General features: G+C 37.4%; 1 protein-coding gene and 1 long non-coding RNA gene across 3 annotated transcripts in view; both read right to left on the bottom strand.

The window, feature by feature from the left end:
- Positions 1-18,729, bottom strand: part of LOC127879004 (nucleoporin p58/p45-like) — a 44,634-nt gene that overhangs the window by 11,086 nt on the left and 14,819 nt on the right. For both annotated transcript variants that reach the window (XR_008048881.1, XM_052425587.1), the window contains exons 8-11: positions 7,744-7,918; positions 2,148-2,227; positions 1,122-1,240; positions 705-787 (exon numbers count right to left, since the gene is read on the bottom strand). Coding sequence is in view for 1 of the 2 variants with exons in the window: in XM_052425587.1 (XP_052281547.1) it covers positions 705-787; positions 1,122-1,240; positions 2,148-2,227; positions 7,744-7,918 (457 nt within the window). In the remaining variant the exon portion in view is untranslated. The remainder of the gene's footprint in view (positions 1-704; positions 788-1,121; positions 1,241-2,147; positions 2,228-7,743; positions 7,919-18,729) is intronic.
- LOC127879009 (uncharacterized) lies at positions 2,952-7,726 on the bottom strand. The gene is made up of 5 exons (XR_008048883.1): positions 7,395-7,726; positions 6,357-6,571; positions 6,185-6,227; positions 3,764-3,892; positions 2,952-3,333 (listed from the first exon to the last, which is right to left on the bottom strand). It is a non-coding gene; the product is annotated as an uncharacterized LOC127879009 (long non-coding RNA).

The following is an 18,729-nucleotide window of genomic DNA, read 5'->3' as shown; positions in this document are numbered from 1 at the left end:
ATGACGTGCATAATGTCCATATTGCCATCTTTCCATATTCCAAGTTTCATGAAAAAATATTCAGAACTTTTAGAGTTATCGCAGGATCCAGAATAAACACCATTTTCAGCAGTATTTCTAGTCTATTTGTTGCCATAGCAAACACAATTTTTGACGTAAGAACAAAATGAAATGACGTGCATAATGTCCATATTGCCATCTATCCATATTCCAAGTTTCATGAAAATATATTAAGATCTTTTAGATTTATCGCAGGATCCAGAAAAAACACCATTTTCAGCAGTATTTCTAGTCTATTTGTTGCCATAGCAACCACAATTTTGACGTAGGAACAAAATGAAATGACGTGCATAATGTCCATATTGCCATCTATTCATATTTTAAGTTTCATGAAAAACTATAAAGAACTTTTAGAGTTATCGCAGGATCCAGAAAAGTGTGACGGACTGACGGACGGATACAAAGCCATAAGTCCCCTCCGGTGAAACTGGTAGGGGACTAAAAAGCATGTTTATCATGGTAAGCATTTCAACATGAACAATATTTTTGTTATTTTTAAAATGCTATACATGTAATACTGTCTTGTTCAACTACCTTACACAAATCAGTGTTGAAAATATATTTTAATTGCAAGCAAATGACAAAATTAAACATAAAACTTCAGTGCCTGAAAAGCATTTATACAATAAGCCAGTTATTCCTACCTTAACAGCTTCATGGACCTGGTGGAGTTGTGCTGCCATGGCGATGAAGGCCTCATGCAGTCGCCTCAGCAACAGGATCAGCTCTGGAACACAATAAATTGATCTTCAATGCAATTTTCTTCCATTTCTTGGGAAAGGGACTTAGTTTCTTTAAACTTGCAACTCTTTTACCAACTTGTTAAATTGACAAAATAGAAAAAAAAGCACAGCTATTTTTTTCAAAATTGTATTTTTTTTAAGTATTATTTACATGCTACATCTGCATGTTAGCTCTATATAAACACAATTTCAGCACAAAACCTCAATGCAATTTTAATATGGATTAGTCCATGCAAGCTAACAGCATTAAGTTATTGACTGGAAACCCTATGCTCTACATTGTTATGCGTCAAACCACCCAATATAATATATACTGACCCTCATTTGTGAGCCTATTTGGCTGGTGAACAGAGGCAAGGTGACTCTCCAGCATCTCTATCTGCTGACGATACTGCAGCATCTGGCTCTCAAAGTGTTCTATAAGGCTTTGGAAGTACCTAGCAAATATCAGCAATAAGTCTTATGCCTTCTACTCATCATTTTAATAACCTTAATATTGCAGTTTCATGAAAAGCATTCAATTCTTATAGGAGATATGAACTGTACACTGAAAATAAAGGCTCAAAATTTTGACCTTGAAGTATTATCTTGACCTTGAGCATGCGGAACGGACTACAAATGGTTAAGAACATATTAAAGCGGGACTGAACGATTTTTATATGTGTTAAATTGTAAAATATTGATAACAAGAGATGTGTTTTTTCAGAAACACAATGCCCCCTAATGCGCCGCTTTGAATTATTTTTTTGACCTTTGACCTTGAAGGGTGACCTTGACCTTTCACCACTCAAAATTTGCAGCTCCATGAGATACACATGCATGCCAAATATCAAGTTGCTATGTTCAATATTGCAAAAGTTATGAAGAAGGTTAAAGTTTTGGTTAAAGTTTTTGAATTTGTTTTTTGACCTACATATTTTCCTACAATAACCGAAGCATTTGTCTTTTTATTAGGTTCTGAGTTAGTGTTTGTGTATTGTATGAAAAGATATCGTTGCAGGAAATTAAAATGATCCATAAAACTTAATTTAGATTCACATGAAAATGCATGATATACATGCTGGCGAATTCGACTGTACAGACATTTTCGATTTCAGAATTAAATATCTGGCTTATTTCACATTTTTCGACACATGTTCTTCTTAACTTTTATTTTTATTTACACTGAAATACATGTATAATAAGTTTTTACAAATTTTATATAAATTCATAAATATTTGACAAAATGGTGCAGTCCCGCTTTAACAAATTCCTGCACGCCATTATCAACTCTTCTATGTGCAGGGATTTCTTGTAACAAATCTGGCTAAAAATGTTACAAATGGATGCAGAATAACAGCATACACTGTAGGGGCCGTGTTCTCATACTGCAGGCCTGGTGGGGTCTCCTTGGTCCGGACTGCCATCTCTGCATTCTTCAGTTCCTTCAATACATTCACAAGGGGTGTGATTGGTAATATTTCCGAGGAGATTAATACCCTACCCTTCTTTTTTAGCAGTAGGTTCAACTAGAGCTTTGTCACAAACGTGACGAATATCCCCACATGCCGCATTGATACAGAATATTTTGCATGTTGTCTTCACAAAAAACAGCAGACACCATGCTCAATGTTTACAACGCACTAAGTGGCCCCGTGACCTAGTTTTTGACCGGGCATGGCCCATGTTTTAACTTGACCTACACATCATCTAGATACAATTTAAGACCAAGTGTGGTGAAGATCAGATGAAAACTACTTGAATTAGAGAGCGGACACCATGCTGAATGTGTAAAACGTACTAAGTGAACCCCTGACCTAGTTTTTGATCTGGCATGGCCCATGTTCGAACTTGGCCTAGACATAATCTAGATACAACTTCTGACCAAGTTTGGTGAAGCTCGGATGAAAACAACTTGAATTAGAGAGCGAACACTCAATACCAACTGACTGACAGACGACCCACAGACAAGTTCACTCCTATATACCCCCCTAGACTTCGTTTGTGGGGGTATAACAAAACTCTTAACTTTAAACAAGACCATGTAAGAACACAAACCTTCATTATAAGAGATGTCTTTGTTCCAACTCCTAAAATAACTCACAACACTTGGCTTTTTGTTTTCATGGCTGAAGCCAATTTAGGCTACCCCCCCCCCCCCCCCCCCCCCCGGACAGTAGTGCATGGCTGTATTTATTTACAGCAAGTGACCCATTTGCCTTAAATACAAGTACAAAAACTTGATTAAAACACAACATGAACAAAAATAATAGTGAAAGCCAGGTTCTGCTTACTTGAGTCATGTCCCCCTTGAGGTGCTCATGGCGCAGGTTGACATGAGCCATGCCTTTGTTGATGTTTTCCACTATAAAAGCTAACGTTTGTCATGTCTCTGTTGAGGTTGTCCATGGTGCAGGCTTACCTTAGTCATGTCTCTCTTGAGGATCTCCATGGTGCAGCCTTACCTTAGTCATGTATCTCTTGAGGTTGTCCATGGTGCAGGCTTACCTTAGTCATGCCTCTCTTGAGGCTGTCCATGGTGCAGGCTTACCTAAGTCATGTCCCTCTTGAGGCTGTCCATGGTGCAGGCTTACCTTAGTCATGTCTCTCTTGTAGTTGTCCATGGTGCAGGCTTACCTTAGTCATGTCTCTCTTGTAGTTGTCCATGGTGCAGGCTTACCTTAGTCATGTCTCTCTTGAGGTTGTCCATGGTGCAGGCTTACCTTAGTCATGTACCTCTTGAGGTTGTCCATGGTGCAGGCTTACCTTAGTCATGTCTCTCTTGAGGCTGACCATGGTGCAGGCTAACCTTAGTCATGTACCTCTAGAGGTTGTCCATGGTGCAGGCTTACCTTAGTCATGTCTCTCTTTAGGTTGTCCATGGTGCAAGCTTACCTTAGCCATGTCTGTCTTTAGGTTGTCCATGGTGCACGCTTACCTTAATCATGTACCTTTTGAGGTTGTCCATGGTGCAGGCTTACCTTAGTCATGTCTCTCTTGTGGTTGTCCATGGTGCAGGCCTACCTTAGTCATGTCCCTCTTGAGGCTGTCCATGGTGCAGGCTTACCTTAGTCATGTCTCTCTTGTAGTTGTCCATGGTGCAGGCTTACCTTAGTCATGTCTCTCTTGTAGTTGTCCATGGTGCAGGCTTACCTTAGTCATGTCTCTCTTGAGGTTGTCCATGGTGCAGGCTTACCTTAGTCATGTACCTCTTGAGGTTGTCCATGGTGCAGGCTTACCTTAGTCATGTCTCTCTTGAGGTTGTCCATGGTGCAGGCTTACCTTACTCATGTACCTCTTGAGGTTGTCCATTGTGCAGGCTTACCTTAGTCATGTCTCTTTTGAGGTGGTCCATGGTGCAGGCTTACCTTAGTCATGTCTCTCTTGTGGTTGTCCATGGTGCAGGCTTATCTTAGTCATGTACCTTTTGAGGTTGTCCATGGTGCAGGCTTACCTTAGTCATGTCTCTCTTGTGGTTGTCCATGGTGCAGGCCTACCTTAGTCATGTCTCTCTTGAGGTGGTCCATGGTGCAGGCTTACCTTAGTCATGTCTCTCTTGTGGTTGTCCATGGTGCAGGCTTACCTTACTCATGTACCTCTTGAGGTTGTACGTGGTGCAGGCTTGCCTTAGTCATGTCTCTCTTGAGGATGTTCATGGTGCAGACTTACCTTAGTCATGTCTCTCTTGTGGTTGTCCATGGTGCGGGCTTACCTTAGTCATGTCTCTCTTGAGGTTGTCCATGGTGCAGGCTTACCTTAGTCATGCCTCTGTTGATGTTGTCCACTATAAAAGCTAACCTTAGTGATGTCTCTCTTGAGGCTGTCCATGGTACAGGCTTACCTTAGTGATGTCCCTCTTGAGGTTGTCCATGATGCAGGCTTACTTTAGTCATGTACAGTTCAACCTGTCAATAAAGACCACTCAAGGGATTTGGTCGTTGTGGTCTTTGTTCACAGGTGGTCTTTATTCGCAGGGTCGATCGAAAAATATGCTAGTCGTTTTTTAACAGGTACCTTATCTATGAATGTGGTCTATTGTTTAAATGTTTGAATACTTATGCATGAATAATGAAATAAAGGATTGAAAACACAGTTTTGTTTTACATTTGTATATTTATTACATGTTGTATTTCTATTCCCTTATGTTTTTATTAATTATTTAATTTATCATATACTGTATAAATAACTATTGACATACATGTATACGTACATGTACATGTAATTCTACAAAGAACAAAGTACAAAATACACATACCATAGCAAACATTCAGACACAGGCAAGAGCCTTGCACTTGCGTCAACAAACCACTTATGTACTAAGTCATTCACTGACGCGAATTCCGACTCACGCTTAGGGCTTTTACTTTCACAGTTTACGTTCTCCTCGAATTCGTCCATAACCTCATGTTTACGCTTAAAAATGCTCTAAATTTGAGTTTTTCCTACACCAAGATCACTAGCCACTTGTCTACAACTGTGTCCTTTACCTAACAAACTAACGACCTTAACACGTTCTTCCAACGTCAAGAACTAACGCTTGGAAGCCATGATGGTTAACTTGAACTGACAATTTACTTTTCTATAATCTATGAATGTCTTATTACGGAGAAATTTAAGAAGAAAATGACTATCAAAATGTTTGTCTTTAATAGGCATCGTAAATGATATGAAACCGTTAATTTCCTTAATGTGTTAATGAAAGCCCCTAATTTGTCTTTGATATTTTCGGCAATTAGTACATTAATTGCGAGTCATTTAAATACAAAGGCAAATTTTTACACTTTTGACAAACTGTCAAATGCATAAAAGAAGCAGGCGACTACCAATTAGCAATGCATGTTAAATAAGCAAACAACTTCTATCGAGTGCAATAAACGGTCACTTGCCAATATCTCCATAGCGACCGACGAGTCCACTGGTAAGATGTGTATCACGTGACTACGCAGCGTCCTGGCGGCCATTTTGTCATTTTGTCTTTTGAAAATTATGAAATCGTTGATTTTTATGATTGCAGTGGTGGTTGTAAGCTATCAAAATGGAGATTTGGGAATGTAAAAGGGTGGTCGTTGGTCTTTGGTCACAGGTGGGCTTTATTCTCAGGTTCAATATATAGTGAAATCGTTCGGGAGGAAATCTGTGTGGTCGTTATTGACTGTTGGTCGCTATTAACAGGCGGTCGCTCGGGCAGGTTGGACTGTATCTCTTGAGGTTGTCCATGGTGCAGGCTTACCTTAGTCATGCCTCTCTTGAGGCTGTCCATGGTGCAGGCTTACCTTAGTCATGTCTCTCTTGTGGTTGTCCATGGTGCAGGCTTACCTAAGTCATGTCTCTCTTGAGGCTGTCCATGGGGCAGGCTTACCTTAGTCATGTCTCTCTTGTAGTTAACCATGGTGCAGGCTTACCTTAGTCATGTCTCTCTTGAGGCTGTCCATGGTGCAGGCTTACCTTAGTCATGTCTCTCTTGTAGTTGTCCATGGTGCAGGCTTACCTTAGTCATGTCTCTCTTGTAGTTGTCCATGGTGCAGGCTTACCTTAGTCATGTCTCTCTTGAGGCTGTCCATGGTGCAGGCTCACCTTAGTCATGTACCTCTTGAGGTTGTCCATGGTGCAGGCTTACCTTAGTCATGTCTCTCTTGAGGTTGTCCATGGTGCAGGCTTACCTTACTCATGTACCTCTTGAGGTTGTCCATGGTGCAGGCTTACCTTAGTCATGTCTCTCTTGAGGTGGTCCATGGTGCAGGCTTACCTTAGTCATGTCTCTCTTGTGGTTGTCCATGGTGCAGGCTTACCTTACTCATGTACCTCTTGAGGTTGTACATGGTGCAGGCTTACCTTAGTCTAGCTCTCTTGAGGCTGTCCATGGTGCAGGCTTACCTTAGTCATGTCTCTCTTGTGGTTGTCCATGGTGCAGGCTTATCTTAGTCATGTACATCTTGAGGTTGTCCATGGTACAGGCTTACCTTAGTCATGCCTCTGTTGATGTTGTCCAGTGTCCACTATAAAAGCTAACCTTAGTGATGTCTCTCTTGAGGCTGTCCATCGTGCAGGCTTACCTTAGTGATGTCCCTCTTGAGATTGTCCATGGTGCAGGCTTACCTAAGTCATGTACCTCTTGAGGCTGTCCATGGTGCAGGCTTACCTTAGTCATGCCTCAGTTGATGTTGTCCACTATAAAAGCTAACCTTAGTAATGTCTCTCTTGAGGCTGTCCATGGTGCAGGCTTACCTTAGTCATGTACCTGTTGAGGTTGTCCATGGTGCAGGCTTACCTTAGTCATGCCTCTGTTGATGTTGTCCACTATAAAAGCTAACCTTAGTAATGTACCTCTTGAGGTTGTCCATGGTGCAGGCTTACCTTAGTCATGTCTCTCTTGAGGCTGACCATGGTGCAGGCTAACCTTAGTCATGTACCTCTAGAGGTTGTCCATGGTGCAGGCTTACCTTAGTCATGTCTCTCTTTAGGTTGTCCATGGTGCAAGCTTACCTTAGCCATGTCTGTCTTTAGGTTGTCCATGGTGCACGCTTACCTTAATCATGTCTCTCTTGAGGTTGTCCATGGTGCAGACTTACCTTAGTCATTTCTCTCTTGAGGTTGTCCATGATGCAGGCTTACCTTAGTCATGTCTCTCTTGAGGTTGTCCATGGTGCAGGCTTACCTTAGTCATGTCTCTCTTGAGGTTGTCCATGGTGCAGGCTTACCTTAGTCATGTCTCTCTTGAGGTTGGCCACGTTGCAGGCTTACCTTAGTCATGTACCTCTTGAGGTTGTCCATGGTGCAGGCTTACCTTTGTCATGTCCCACTTGAGGTTGTGTTGGTACACTCTTACCAGTAACCAGAGTGAGGTCCCTCCTGAAGTTGTCCATAACGCAGACTTTCCTGAGTCATATCTCTCTTAACATCTTCAACAGTGCATGCTTACTTGAAACATGTCCCTCTTGAGGCTTCCACTGCGCAGGCTTACCTGAGTCATGTCCTTTTTGAGGTTGTCCACGGCACAAGTGTTTCTCTGGAGCCCACTTGACACAAGTGAGAGGAGCTGGCGCAACGCCGTGTTGTCCTCCTGTACCTTCATCATCGGGGTCACTGACAGTCGCTTCATCTGCTCCATCTCTGTCAGCTCCTCCTTAACAAACTTCCTACAATCACATGGGAATAAAGTACCAGTGGGATCATTATATACTAACTTCCTACAATCACATAGGAATAAAGTACCAGTGGGATCATTATATTCAAACTTCCTACAATCACATGGGAATAAAGTACTAGTAGGATCATTATATACAAACTTCCTACAATCACATGGGAATAAAGTACCAGTACGATCATAATAAACAAACTTCCTACAATCACATGGGAATAAAGTACCAGCGAGATCCTTATAAACAAACTTCCTACTATCACATGGGAATAGAGTACCAGTGGGATCATTATATACAAACTTCCTACAATCACATAAGAATAAAGTACCAGTGAGATCCTTATAAACAAACTTCCTACAATCACATGGGAATAACATACCAGTGAGATCATAATAAACAAACTTCCTACAATCACATTGGAATAAAGTACCAGTGGGATCATTATATACAAACTTCCTACAATCACATGGGAATAAAGTACCAGTGGGATCATTACATATAAACTTCCTACAATCACATGGGCATAAAGAACCAGTGAGATCATTATATAAAAACTTCCTACAATCACATGGGAATAAAGTACCAGTAGGATCATAATAAACAAACTTCCTACAATCACATGGGAATAAAGTACAAGTGAGATCATTATATACAAACTTCCTACTATCACATGGGAATAAAGTACCAGTGGGATCATTATATACAAACTTCCTACAATCACATGGGAATAATGTACTATTGGGATCATTATATACAAACTTCCTACAATCACATGGGAATAAAGTACCCTTGAGATCATAATACACAAACTTCCTACAATCACATGGGAATAAAGTACCAGTGGGATCATTATATACAAACTTCCTACAATCACATTGGAATAAAGTACCCTTGTTATCATAATACACAAACTTCCTACAATCACAAGGGAATAAAGTACCAGTGGGATCATTATGTACAAACTTCCTACAATCACATGGGAATAAAGTACCAGTGGGATAATTATATACAAACTTCATACAATCACATGGGAATAAAGTACCATTGGGATCATTATATACAAAATTTTCTACTATCACATGTGAATAATAAGTACATACAACAAATTGCACCACAATTTCAGTTTAGTTCTTTATAAACAAACTACCTGCAAATAATAGCACCACATTTTAAGTTCAGATCTTTAAAAACAAACTGCATGAAATAAATGGCAACACAATTTCCATTCAGCTCTTTATAAACAAACTTGCTGCAAAGGATGGTACCAAAATGTCAGTTCAGCTTTTTATTAACCAACTACCTGCAACAAATGGTTAACATAATCTCTATTCAGCTCTTTATAAGAAACAACTTGCATAAATGGGAACACAATTTAAGTTAAGCTCTTCGCCAACAAATTTCCAGCAATAAATGGCAAAACAATTTCGGTTCAACTCTTAATAAATAAACAACCTGCATCAAATGGAAACACAATTTCAGTTAAGTCTTCATTATCTAACTACCTGCATAGTAATTCATATTTAAGGCCAGCATTTTTTTTTAATTTGTTTTACGGGAAAATTTTCAAAAAAATAGAGTCGGGGGGGATAAATAAAAATAAAAATAAATTCATGAAAAGTGAGCAGTCTACCAAATAAATAAAAATAAAACTGTCTAAACCGATTATTTTTTTTATTTTTGAAAATTTAAAATTAAGCCAATTTAACCTTATGTATACTTGCATTAACCTTTAAGTGTTTTATATATCTTATTACACTGTTGTAGAAGCTTTTTATAATAATAGTAAACATATTTATATATATATATATATATATATATATATATATATATATATATATATATATATATATATATATATATATATATATATATATATATATATGTGTAAAAGCACCTTTCGCATGTATTATACTATATTGCTTCAATAGAGACCATTAACCACGCCAGTCGTGTAGTGTATTATAGTGATCGTTAAACTTTTGTTGAGTGTTAATCATATGTATGTTTATAACAAATATAGCATGCATTTGACTAAAATAAAAAAAAAAATAAAACTTTTTAAATTGTTTAATAGCTTTAAATAACAACCAACTTTGTATCTTTCATCCATGGTTGGAATATGCACACAAAAAAATACTATTAAATTTACAACAGACTTGCTTTATATCATGATAATTTGTATCAATCATGAGAAAAAATGAGCCAAAAAACAGGAAATTGGACCTTAGGGTGATTGCGACCATTTTGGCTCCAAAAGAGCAGTCTGATCAGGATCCAATCTGTTCAACATAATTGTCATTCAGTCAGTACATCTAAAGATGTTAAGCGAACACTTTGGATCCTGATCAGACTGCGCTTGAATTGATCTTGATCCAAACTTTGTGTAGTGAAAGTTCTAGTACATAAAATGTGAATATTTCATTTAAGAAACCGTGAGTTATAGACTTATAAAAACATGTGCTGCATTTCATTTTATAATCAGAGAGAGTTATAGTGTTTATATATGTAAAGTGAACACAAGAGGCATGACTACAATATTTGGTGTGTAACATCGTTATGAGGTTCTCTTTGAAGTTTGTTCAAATCATGAAGAAAATTTGCCCTCCTAAGGGGTTACTGTTTTGCTTATAAATATAAATAATATAATAATTCTCTGAAACCGCAAGGCCCTTTGGTTTTTTTTTGCGTTGCATGCCAACGATATAGTGGTTCTTTGCTAAGTTTCCTCAAAGCATGTCTCCGTAGTCAAAACTGTTTGCGCTTCAGGGGTCAACTGATTTATATAGATTAATGTCTTTGATAATCCCTAATAACACAGTCACCACAAGGGTCAGGGGTTCAATATTTGGTGTGTAACATGTTAGTGTTTTCTTCTTCTAGGTGTGATCAAATCATACATTTGGAGTTAAAAATAACCCGTCCTTGTTTCACATGCTTAATATTTACTTATATAATAAAGAGTTAAACAATATTATTCTCTCAAAACGCATGGGTTAGCTGATAATTATTTTGTATGTGACATTGCATGGCGGTATTTTTCGTAGGTTTTGTATCATGTCCATTGGCTTCACATTAGCCCCAACAAAATATTTAGGAAAAGACACAATATACCTAGAAACCTAGATTTATTTCATTGAACATTTTCTTAAGTGAAAGCCGTATAAAGAATTAAATAGCACATGTAGCAAGGATTTAAATTGTTCTAGTAGAATTACTCTGCTGACTGTATATAACTTACTCGCAAGATTAATTATATATAGAACACAACTTTTGAACTATGTAATTGTATATTTTAAAATAGTATTTTATTTTAATAATTTCGTAAAAGACTCACAGTATTGTCAAAATAAAATGGTGTAAACTTATGCACATATTATTTTGTTCCTCTCTTATTCATAGTTTAAGTTCAAATGAAAATTTCTATGGAATGTGTTGTCTGTATTATTTTAAGGAGAAACAGCAATAACATGTTTTGGATATATAATAAACAAAGAGAGCTATATAAATGTGAAGATAATTATAACCCTTGGAACAAATACATAGAGCCCATTGAGCACATTTATCAACAGAGCCTGAGGTGTGATAAATTTAGTTGCATTCCTTGCAGTACAAATCTTGCAGTATGAAAACATTATTTACAGTTGATAGAACATCATATTTCGGCTAAATAATAACTCATTTTTGAAAAATAATGTCAAGAAAATTAAATAAAACTTTCTTGTGACTTTGACGGACATACGAACATCGGGACCCAATGTTATTTTCTTCAGAAGCTGAGTTGCATACTTTTTTTCTAAATAAAGAATATATATGGGTGGGTGGGGAATGGGATTATTGATGCAAGTACCTGTGGTTCAGTCCTCATGTTCATTATAAAGAAACGTAAAGTAGTACTTCTTAGACATTTTCGAGATGTTGATTTTTATCTATAAAAATATTACAGGATATGCATTTTAATAAATACGCATATTTATTAAACCTACCCAAAACTTTTTAACACAACGTAAGTTATCGATGGTGACACCTCTGCATCATCTGCAAAAACTCATTATTATTTTGAATTTCGTTTCACATAATATGGGCATGATGTCAACAATGGTGTTCTGAAGATTATCTTTTCTAATTGAAATTGTTTCTGCTCCGTTTTTAATTAATTTGATTTTAAAATATGCTACATTTGTCTCGTTGATGTAAATGTCCGCCATTTTGGAAATGCAATATGAAAATCATTTGTTAAATACTCACCGATTGGCTAATAGCGTGTGGTATTGGCTGCAATAGCCAATGAAAATCGCTGACGCTTTACAAGTCGAATTGGCACAACGAAACAACCCGTATTATAAACAAATTTTGAACAACACTTTCGGCAATCTGCGCAATTTTTTTTCTAGTTTTGGATAAAATACTAGGTCGGCGGGTGAAATGTAAATAAAAAAAACAAAAGTGACATTTATTTTTATTTGCATTTGTCGAAAAATAGGGCGGTCGCTCCAGTAAAACAGATAATTAACAAGATGTGTTTGTGAAACACAATGTCCCCCTATATGACGTTTGACCTTGAAGGATAACCTTGACCTTGTGAAGGATGACCTTGACCTTTCACCACTCAAAATGTGCAGCTCCATGAGATACACATGCATGCCAAATATCAAGTTGCTATCTTCAATATTGCAAAAGTATTCATAAAATAAGCGATTTGGGCCACATATATTTGACCTCTGACCTTGAAGGATGACCTTGACCTTTCACCACTCAAAATGTGCAGCTCCATGAGATACACATGCATGCCAAATATCAAGTTGCTATCTTCAATATTGCAAAAGTATTTATAAAATAAGCGATTTGGGCCTCATATATTTGACCTCTGACCTTGAAGGATGACCTTGACCTTGACCTTTCACCACTCAAAATGTGCAGCTCCATGAGATACACATGCATGCCAAATATCAAGTTGCTATCTTCAATAATGCAAAAGTATTCATAAAATGAGCGATTTTGGCCACATATATTTGACCTCTGACCTTGAAGGATGACCTTGACCTTTCACCACTCAAAACGTGCAGCTTCATGAGATACACATGCATGCCAAATATGAAGTTGCTATCTTCAATATAGCAAAAGTTATTGCAAAATGTTAAAGTTGGCGCAAACAGACCAACAGACAGACCAACAGACAGACCAACAGACAGGGCAAAAACAATATGTCCCCCACTACTATAGTGGGGGACATAAAAAATGCTGGCCTAAAGACAAACAAAATTATAGAAAGATTTATTCGGCATATGCATGTCAAATAATAACATAAACAATTTATCACATTTTGCAAGATAAATTTAAAACAAACACATATACTGAGCACTAAAAATATCACAGATCAAATTGAAATCATGATGTATACATGTGTGTTACATTTACAATACCTTAATACAATTTGTAGATGCTTAAAACTAAATTAGATTAGAACAAACACATATATTTAGCATCACAGAATTAAAATTGACTCAATGAGGTAACCATTTAAGATACATTTACATACCTTAACAAGGGACAAAATTGTCACAAAACCAGGTTTTCATTGTGAAAAAAAATCTGATCAAGGGAGAAAACTCAAACTGAACTTTTGAAATGACCAAAAAAAATTAACCCCCTTTGTAAGTTTTTTTTTTTTTTTTTAAATCTATTTTTAGTCGTGGCGACCTTGACATTGGAGATATTGACGTGATTCTTTCGTGGGACACACCGTCCCATGATGGTGAACAAATGTGCCAAATGATTTTAAAATCTCACAATGAATGACATAGTTATGGCCAGGACAAGCTCATTTATGGCCATTTTTGACCTTTGAACTCAAAGTGTGACCTTGACCTTGGAGATATCGACGTAATTATTTCGCGCGACACACCGTCCAATGATGGTGAACAAATGTGCCAAATGATTTTAAAATCTGACGATGAACGACATAGTTATGGCTCGGACAAGCTCATTTATGGCCATTTTTGACCTTTGAACTCAAAGTGTGACCTTGACCTTGGAGATATCGACGTAATTATTTCGCGCGACACACCGTCCAATGATGGTGAACAAATGTGCCAAATGATTTTAAAATCTGACAATGAACGACATAGTTATGGCCCGGACAAGCTTATTCCGCCAGCCCGCCAGCCAGCCAGCCCGCCAGCCAGCCAGCCCGCCCGCATTCGCCAATCTAATAACCAGTTTTTTCCTTCGGAAAACCTGGTTAATAAAATTTACAATTTTCACAAAGAAGTTTAAACCAAATTCAGCTTAAAAGACAATCACATACATTGAACACAAAAATATCACAGATTAAATTGACTTCATATGGTATACAATTATAGGTACATTTACATTAGACTGTTTACTAATAGTTTATTTTAGTCTGATATAAGGACGTGTACTGCCAGGAAAGCCCTTGAAAGTCTTGCGACTTATTTCCAAAGGGGTCCTTTACATTACTGCTTAATACAGCACATAAACTAGATAGCAGCTAGCTATAGTCATATTATGTTAAATGGTTATTGAATTATTTTATACTTTAGTTAGCATATCTAAAATTTACAAAATGTATATATGCGTTCAACAATTTGAGCGAGCACATGATTATATAAACTCCTTACTTAACAAAGACATGGGATATCTAAATACTTAAAAGAAACAACACTGTCTGCCATGCTCAATCCCTAAAGGTACTTGTTCAGAAAATGTTTTTTGACTTCTTTTTTGAATTTGAAGTGACTATTTATACATTGAATAGATTCTGGAAGAGCATTCCAGGTTAACACACCATTATAATAAAAAGTTGAAGCTGTCCCTGGTTTTTATGACAGGAACATAGAAATTACATTTGCTCTTTCGTGTGCAGTAGCTATGAATATCAGATTTCTTAATAAAGTTTTCTTTCATATACACTGGACATTTGTCATAAAAAAATTATGTACATGATTTAGACTCAGTTGTTTCACTCTATCATTAAGTTTTAATATTCCTTGTTTGTGAAAATCTGAGCAGGTCAGTGTGGTTCTTGGTGGAACATTTAAAATGAATCCAGGGCTTTCCTTTGACCCGAGCTCCCGGGTTTTGACGCTTGAAAATTACAGAAGACCCCTTTTTGACTCTTGAGAAAATTATTTGTGTCACATTTGACCCGGGGGAATATACCGACTTGCGTCAACGAGATTAAAAGTTGTTAAGACTAAGCGATAATTGGCTCGGGCGGAGTATCTCATTTAGTAAAAGCTCAGAGTATTTAAGAAGAACTATAAACCCACCAAAACAGAATGGACTCATCCGCGTCAGTTTTAATAATATTCAATATAAAATAATAACATCCATATCCACAGAACACTGTAAAGCATATTTTGAGATATTTCCAGAGTATGTCAGAATGTATTTCCAAAGCTGAATGCACCCATCACTGTTTTACTGTCTACAACATCAAATATGTACTGTCTACAACGTCAAATTACACGCTTTGCATCAAAGTTGCTAAAAATAACTTTATCCGATATAACTGACCTTGTGGCAAAGTGACAATTTTTGGATGTGCTAATTGATTACAAAATACATGTAGGCATAATAATTGATTGTTTGAGAAGGCATAGAAAACGGCGTGTTTGTCGCACGTCTTCAGTGAAGATGGCACATGAAATAATTAAAGGGTGTCCGAATTTTTGATGGGATTAAATACGGAGGCATCTTTATCGGTGAGTAGAAATAATTTCCTTTAATAGTTTACCGATTTATATAGGCTATTGTTTTAAGGTGCCACCCGTATGTTTTTTTTTGTGATAGCCAGCGGAAATGTTTTTTTAAAACATTTTGTATTTCATTCTTAATTTAATAGCCACGCGAAACGGTCAAACAAAGTTATTGGATCCCAGAATCTGTTATTCCATCCTAGAATGTGCTGCGCAGGTTTCAGGACATGTGCAAGAGAAGAAAGTGATAGTTTGCTGGTTTTATGCTAGTTGTGTGTGTGTGTAGTCATAGTGTTGTTACCTTTTCTTTACTAGGGCACCCATTTGAGATCACTCTTTAAATGCATGAATGATTTATTTATTTGCTCAAATGATTGTTAGTTTGTAGGACATATGACATATTGTTTTGCTGTATACATAAGTAAATGTTGTATTAGAATACATATTTTGTATGTAATCTTTGAGATGTTTTGTAGGACATATGACATATTGCTCTCTGAGATGTTGTGTAAGACATGATATGACATATTACTCTTTGAGATGTTGTTAAGAACATATGACATATTACTCTGCTGTATACATGAAGTAAATGTTGTATTAGAATACATGTTTTGTATTTATTAATCATCGAGATATTGTGTTAACATATCTTTTAATTTGTTGCTTTTTATATATTATATCTCAGTAATTTGCTTAAATTGCAAAAAATCATTGACTCTCCTGCGTTATTATTAGGACTCTTAGAAGTTTGATTTTGACTCTTGAAAATATGGTCCCAAGAGTCCTTGACTCTTGAGATTTGAGGTCTAAGGAAAGCCCTGTGAATCGCACAACTTTGTTTTGTGTAATTTGTAATTTAGACTTAAGAGTTTTCCCTAAGTTATTATACCCGGCCGAACAAGCGTAGTCAAATAAGCATTGAATTAGTGAATTACAGAGGGTTTTCCTAGTGTTAAAATCCAGTACACTGTTGTGTCTATACATGAACTTAAGTCTCGAGTTGACCTTACTGATGATGTCGTTTGCACATTTATTACCTGACAGGTGTTATCTAGAACATGAATATTTCAATGATTTTTGAGACTTTATAGTTTGATTATTACACATGACTGAGAAATTTTCGATCTTTTTTATTTTCCGCTTACTTCCAAAAAGTATACATTCTGTTTTACCTACAACTTGTTGTCAACTAGCCAGTTATTGCAGTTTGCTAATTCACATCCTAATTTTTTACTTATGACATTTGGATCTTGATGTGAGAAAATTATGGCGCTATCATCAGCATATAACAGTAGTTTGCAATCTTTGCTTATACTTATTTCCATGTCATTTACATAGCATAGAAAAAGCAGAGGTCCTAAAATACTCCACTGAGGGACACCACATGTTACTGTTTCCGAGTCTAAAAAAGTATCATTTACATGCATTGTTTGCTTTCTCCCAGTTAAGTATGAGTGAAACCATTCTACAGATTGAACCCCCATGGTCTTAAGTTTTTCACACAGTATAGTGTGATCTACTGTGTCGAATGCTTTTTGTAAATCGAGCATGATCATGCCTGTGTATAACCCTTTAGCAGTTTGTGATTTGACGATTTTAGTTTACCAAGCTTTAAGTGCAGCTTCTCCTAAACAACCTGCTTCAAAATGGAAAAAATTACAGTTAAGCTCATATGCAAGATACTTTCTGTAATGGAATAGCAAAAAAAAATTCAGTTTATTGTTTCTGTAACAAAAATTCTTCAATTAATTAGAACAGTATATGTGAAAGATGAATATCTTATTAAAATGGAATAGAGTTATATTATGTATCAATCAAATCACAAAGAAGAAGAAGAGGATCAACGTGGACATAATCCAGTGCTACGCCCCGACATACAACAGTAAAGAGGATGAGGGACCAACTTTTACAATAGACTGTCAACCATCATACAAGACAGACCAAAGAGAAACATCATCATTCTAATGGGTGACTTCAATGTCATGATCGGCAGTGACAACCGAGGATATGAGGAGATTATGGGGAAGCAAGTGTTTGGCGAGATGAAAGACAACGGGGAGCAATTCGCCGACCTGTGTGCCACAAGTAACCTGGTCATTCGAGGAAGTGTTTTCCATCACAGAAGGATACACAAGGCAACTTGGGTGTCACCAGACCTGTCAAATGAGAAACAATTTGACCACTTGTGCATTGCAAGGAAGTTTCGTCGCTCTCTTCAGGATGTACCTGTCAAGAAGGAGCAGACATGGCTTCTGACCATCATCTCCTTGTTGCCCAATTGAAACTAAAGCTGAATAAGAGTTGGACAGGGGGGGCACAGCCAATGCCAACGGTACAACACCGCCACACTGAAAGACATCTGGAAGCATGAAGAATTCAAGGTTACTCTCTCCAACAAGTTTAAGGTCCTAGAGGAGCTGCTTAAAGAAGAGGCGATAGAGCAGAAGTGGCAAAACGTGAAAGAAGCAGTGACTTCAACATGCCAAGAAGTACTGGGCTCCAAGTCTTACACCCACAAGGAAGGGATATTAGCAGAGACACTACAAAAAGTTGGGGAAAGATGAGAAAAGAAGGCAAGTGTAAACAACAGCAGAACACGAGCCACAAAAGTAAAAGCAAAAGAAAATTACACTGAAGCAAATAGGAGCGTAAAGCGAAGTATAAGAGCAGACAAGCAGAACTACCTAGAGATGCTTGCAACAGAGGCGGAAGAGGTAGCCTATCAGAACAGAACTAAAGATCTGTACTCCATCACCAAGAGATTAGAAGTAAAGTTTGCAAAGCCGGAGAGGCCAGTAAGAGACAAAATTGGAGGAGTAATAACAGATGACGAAAGGCAGAAGAAGAGGTGTATTGAGCACTTCCAGGAGCTACTTAACAGGCCAGCTACTGCAAACAAACCGGTGATTCTGCCAACTACAAGAAATCTGCCAATCAAGTGCTGCACTCCAACAAAGGAAGAGATCAGCAGCGCCATCAAGCAATTTTAGAACGGCAAATCTGCAGGACCTGACAGCATACCGGCAGAAGCGTTTAAGGCTGACGTGGAGACCAGTGTGGAGCTACTACATCCACTCTTCAGAAAGATAT

This window comes from Dreissena polymorpha, chromosome 4 (assembly GCF_020536995.1).
Source record: "Dreissena polymorpha isolate Duluth1 chromosome 4, UMN_Dpol_1.0, whole genome shotgun sequence".
Classification (NCBI taxonomy): Eukaryota; Metazoa; Mollusca; class Bivalvia; order Myida; family Dreissenidae; genus Dreissena; species Dreissena polymorpha.
This window is presented reverse-complemented; position numbering and strand designations above follow the sequence as displayed.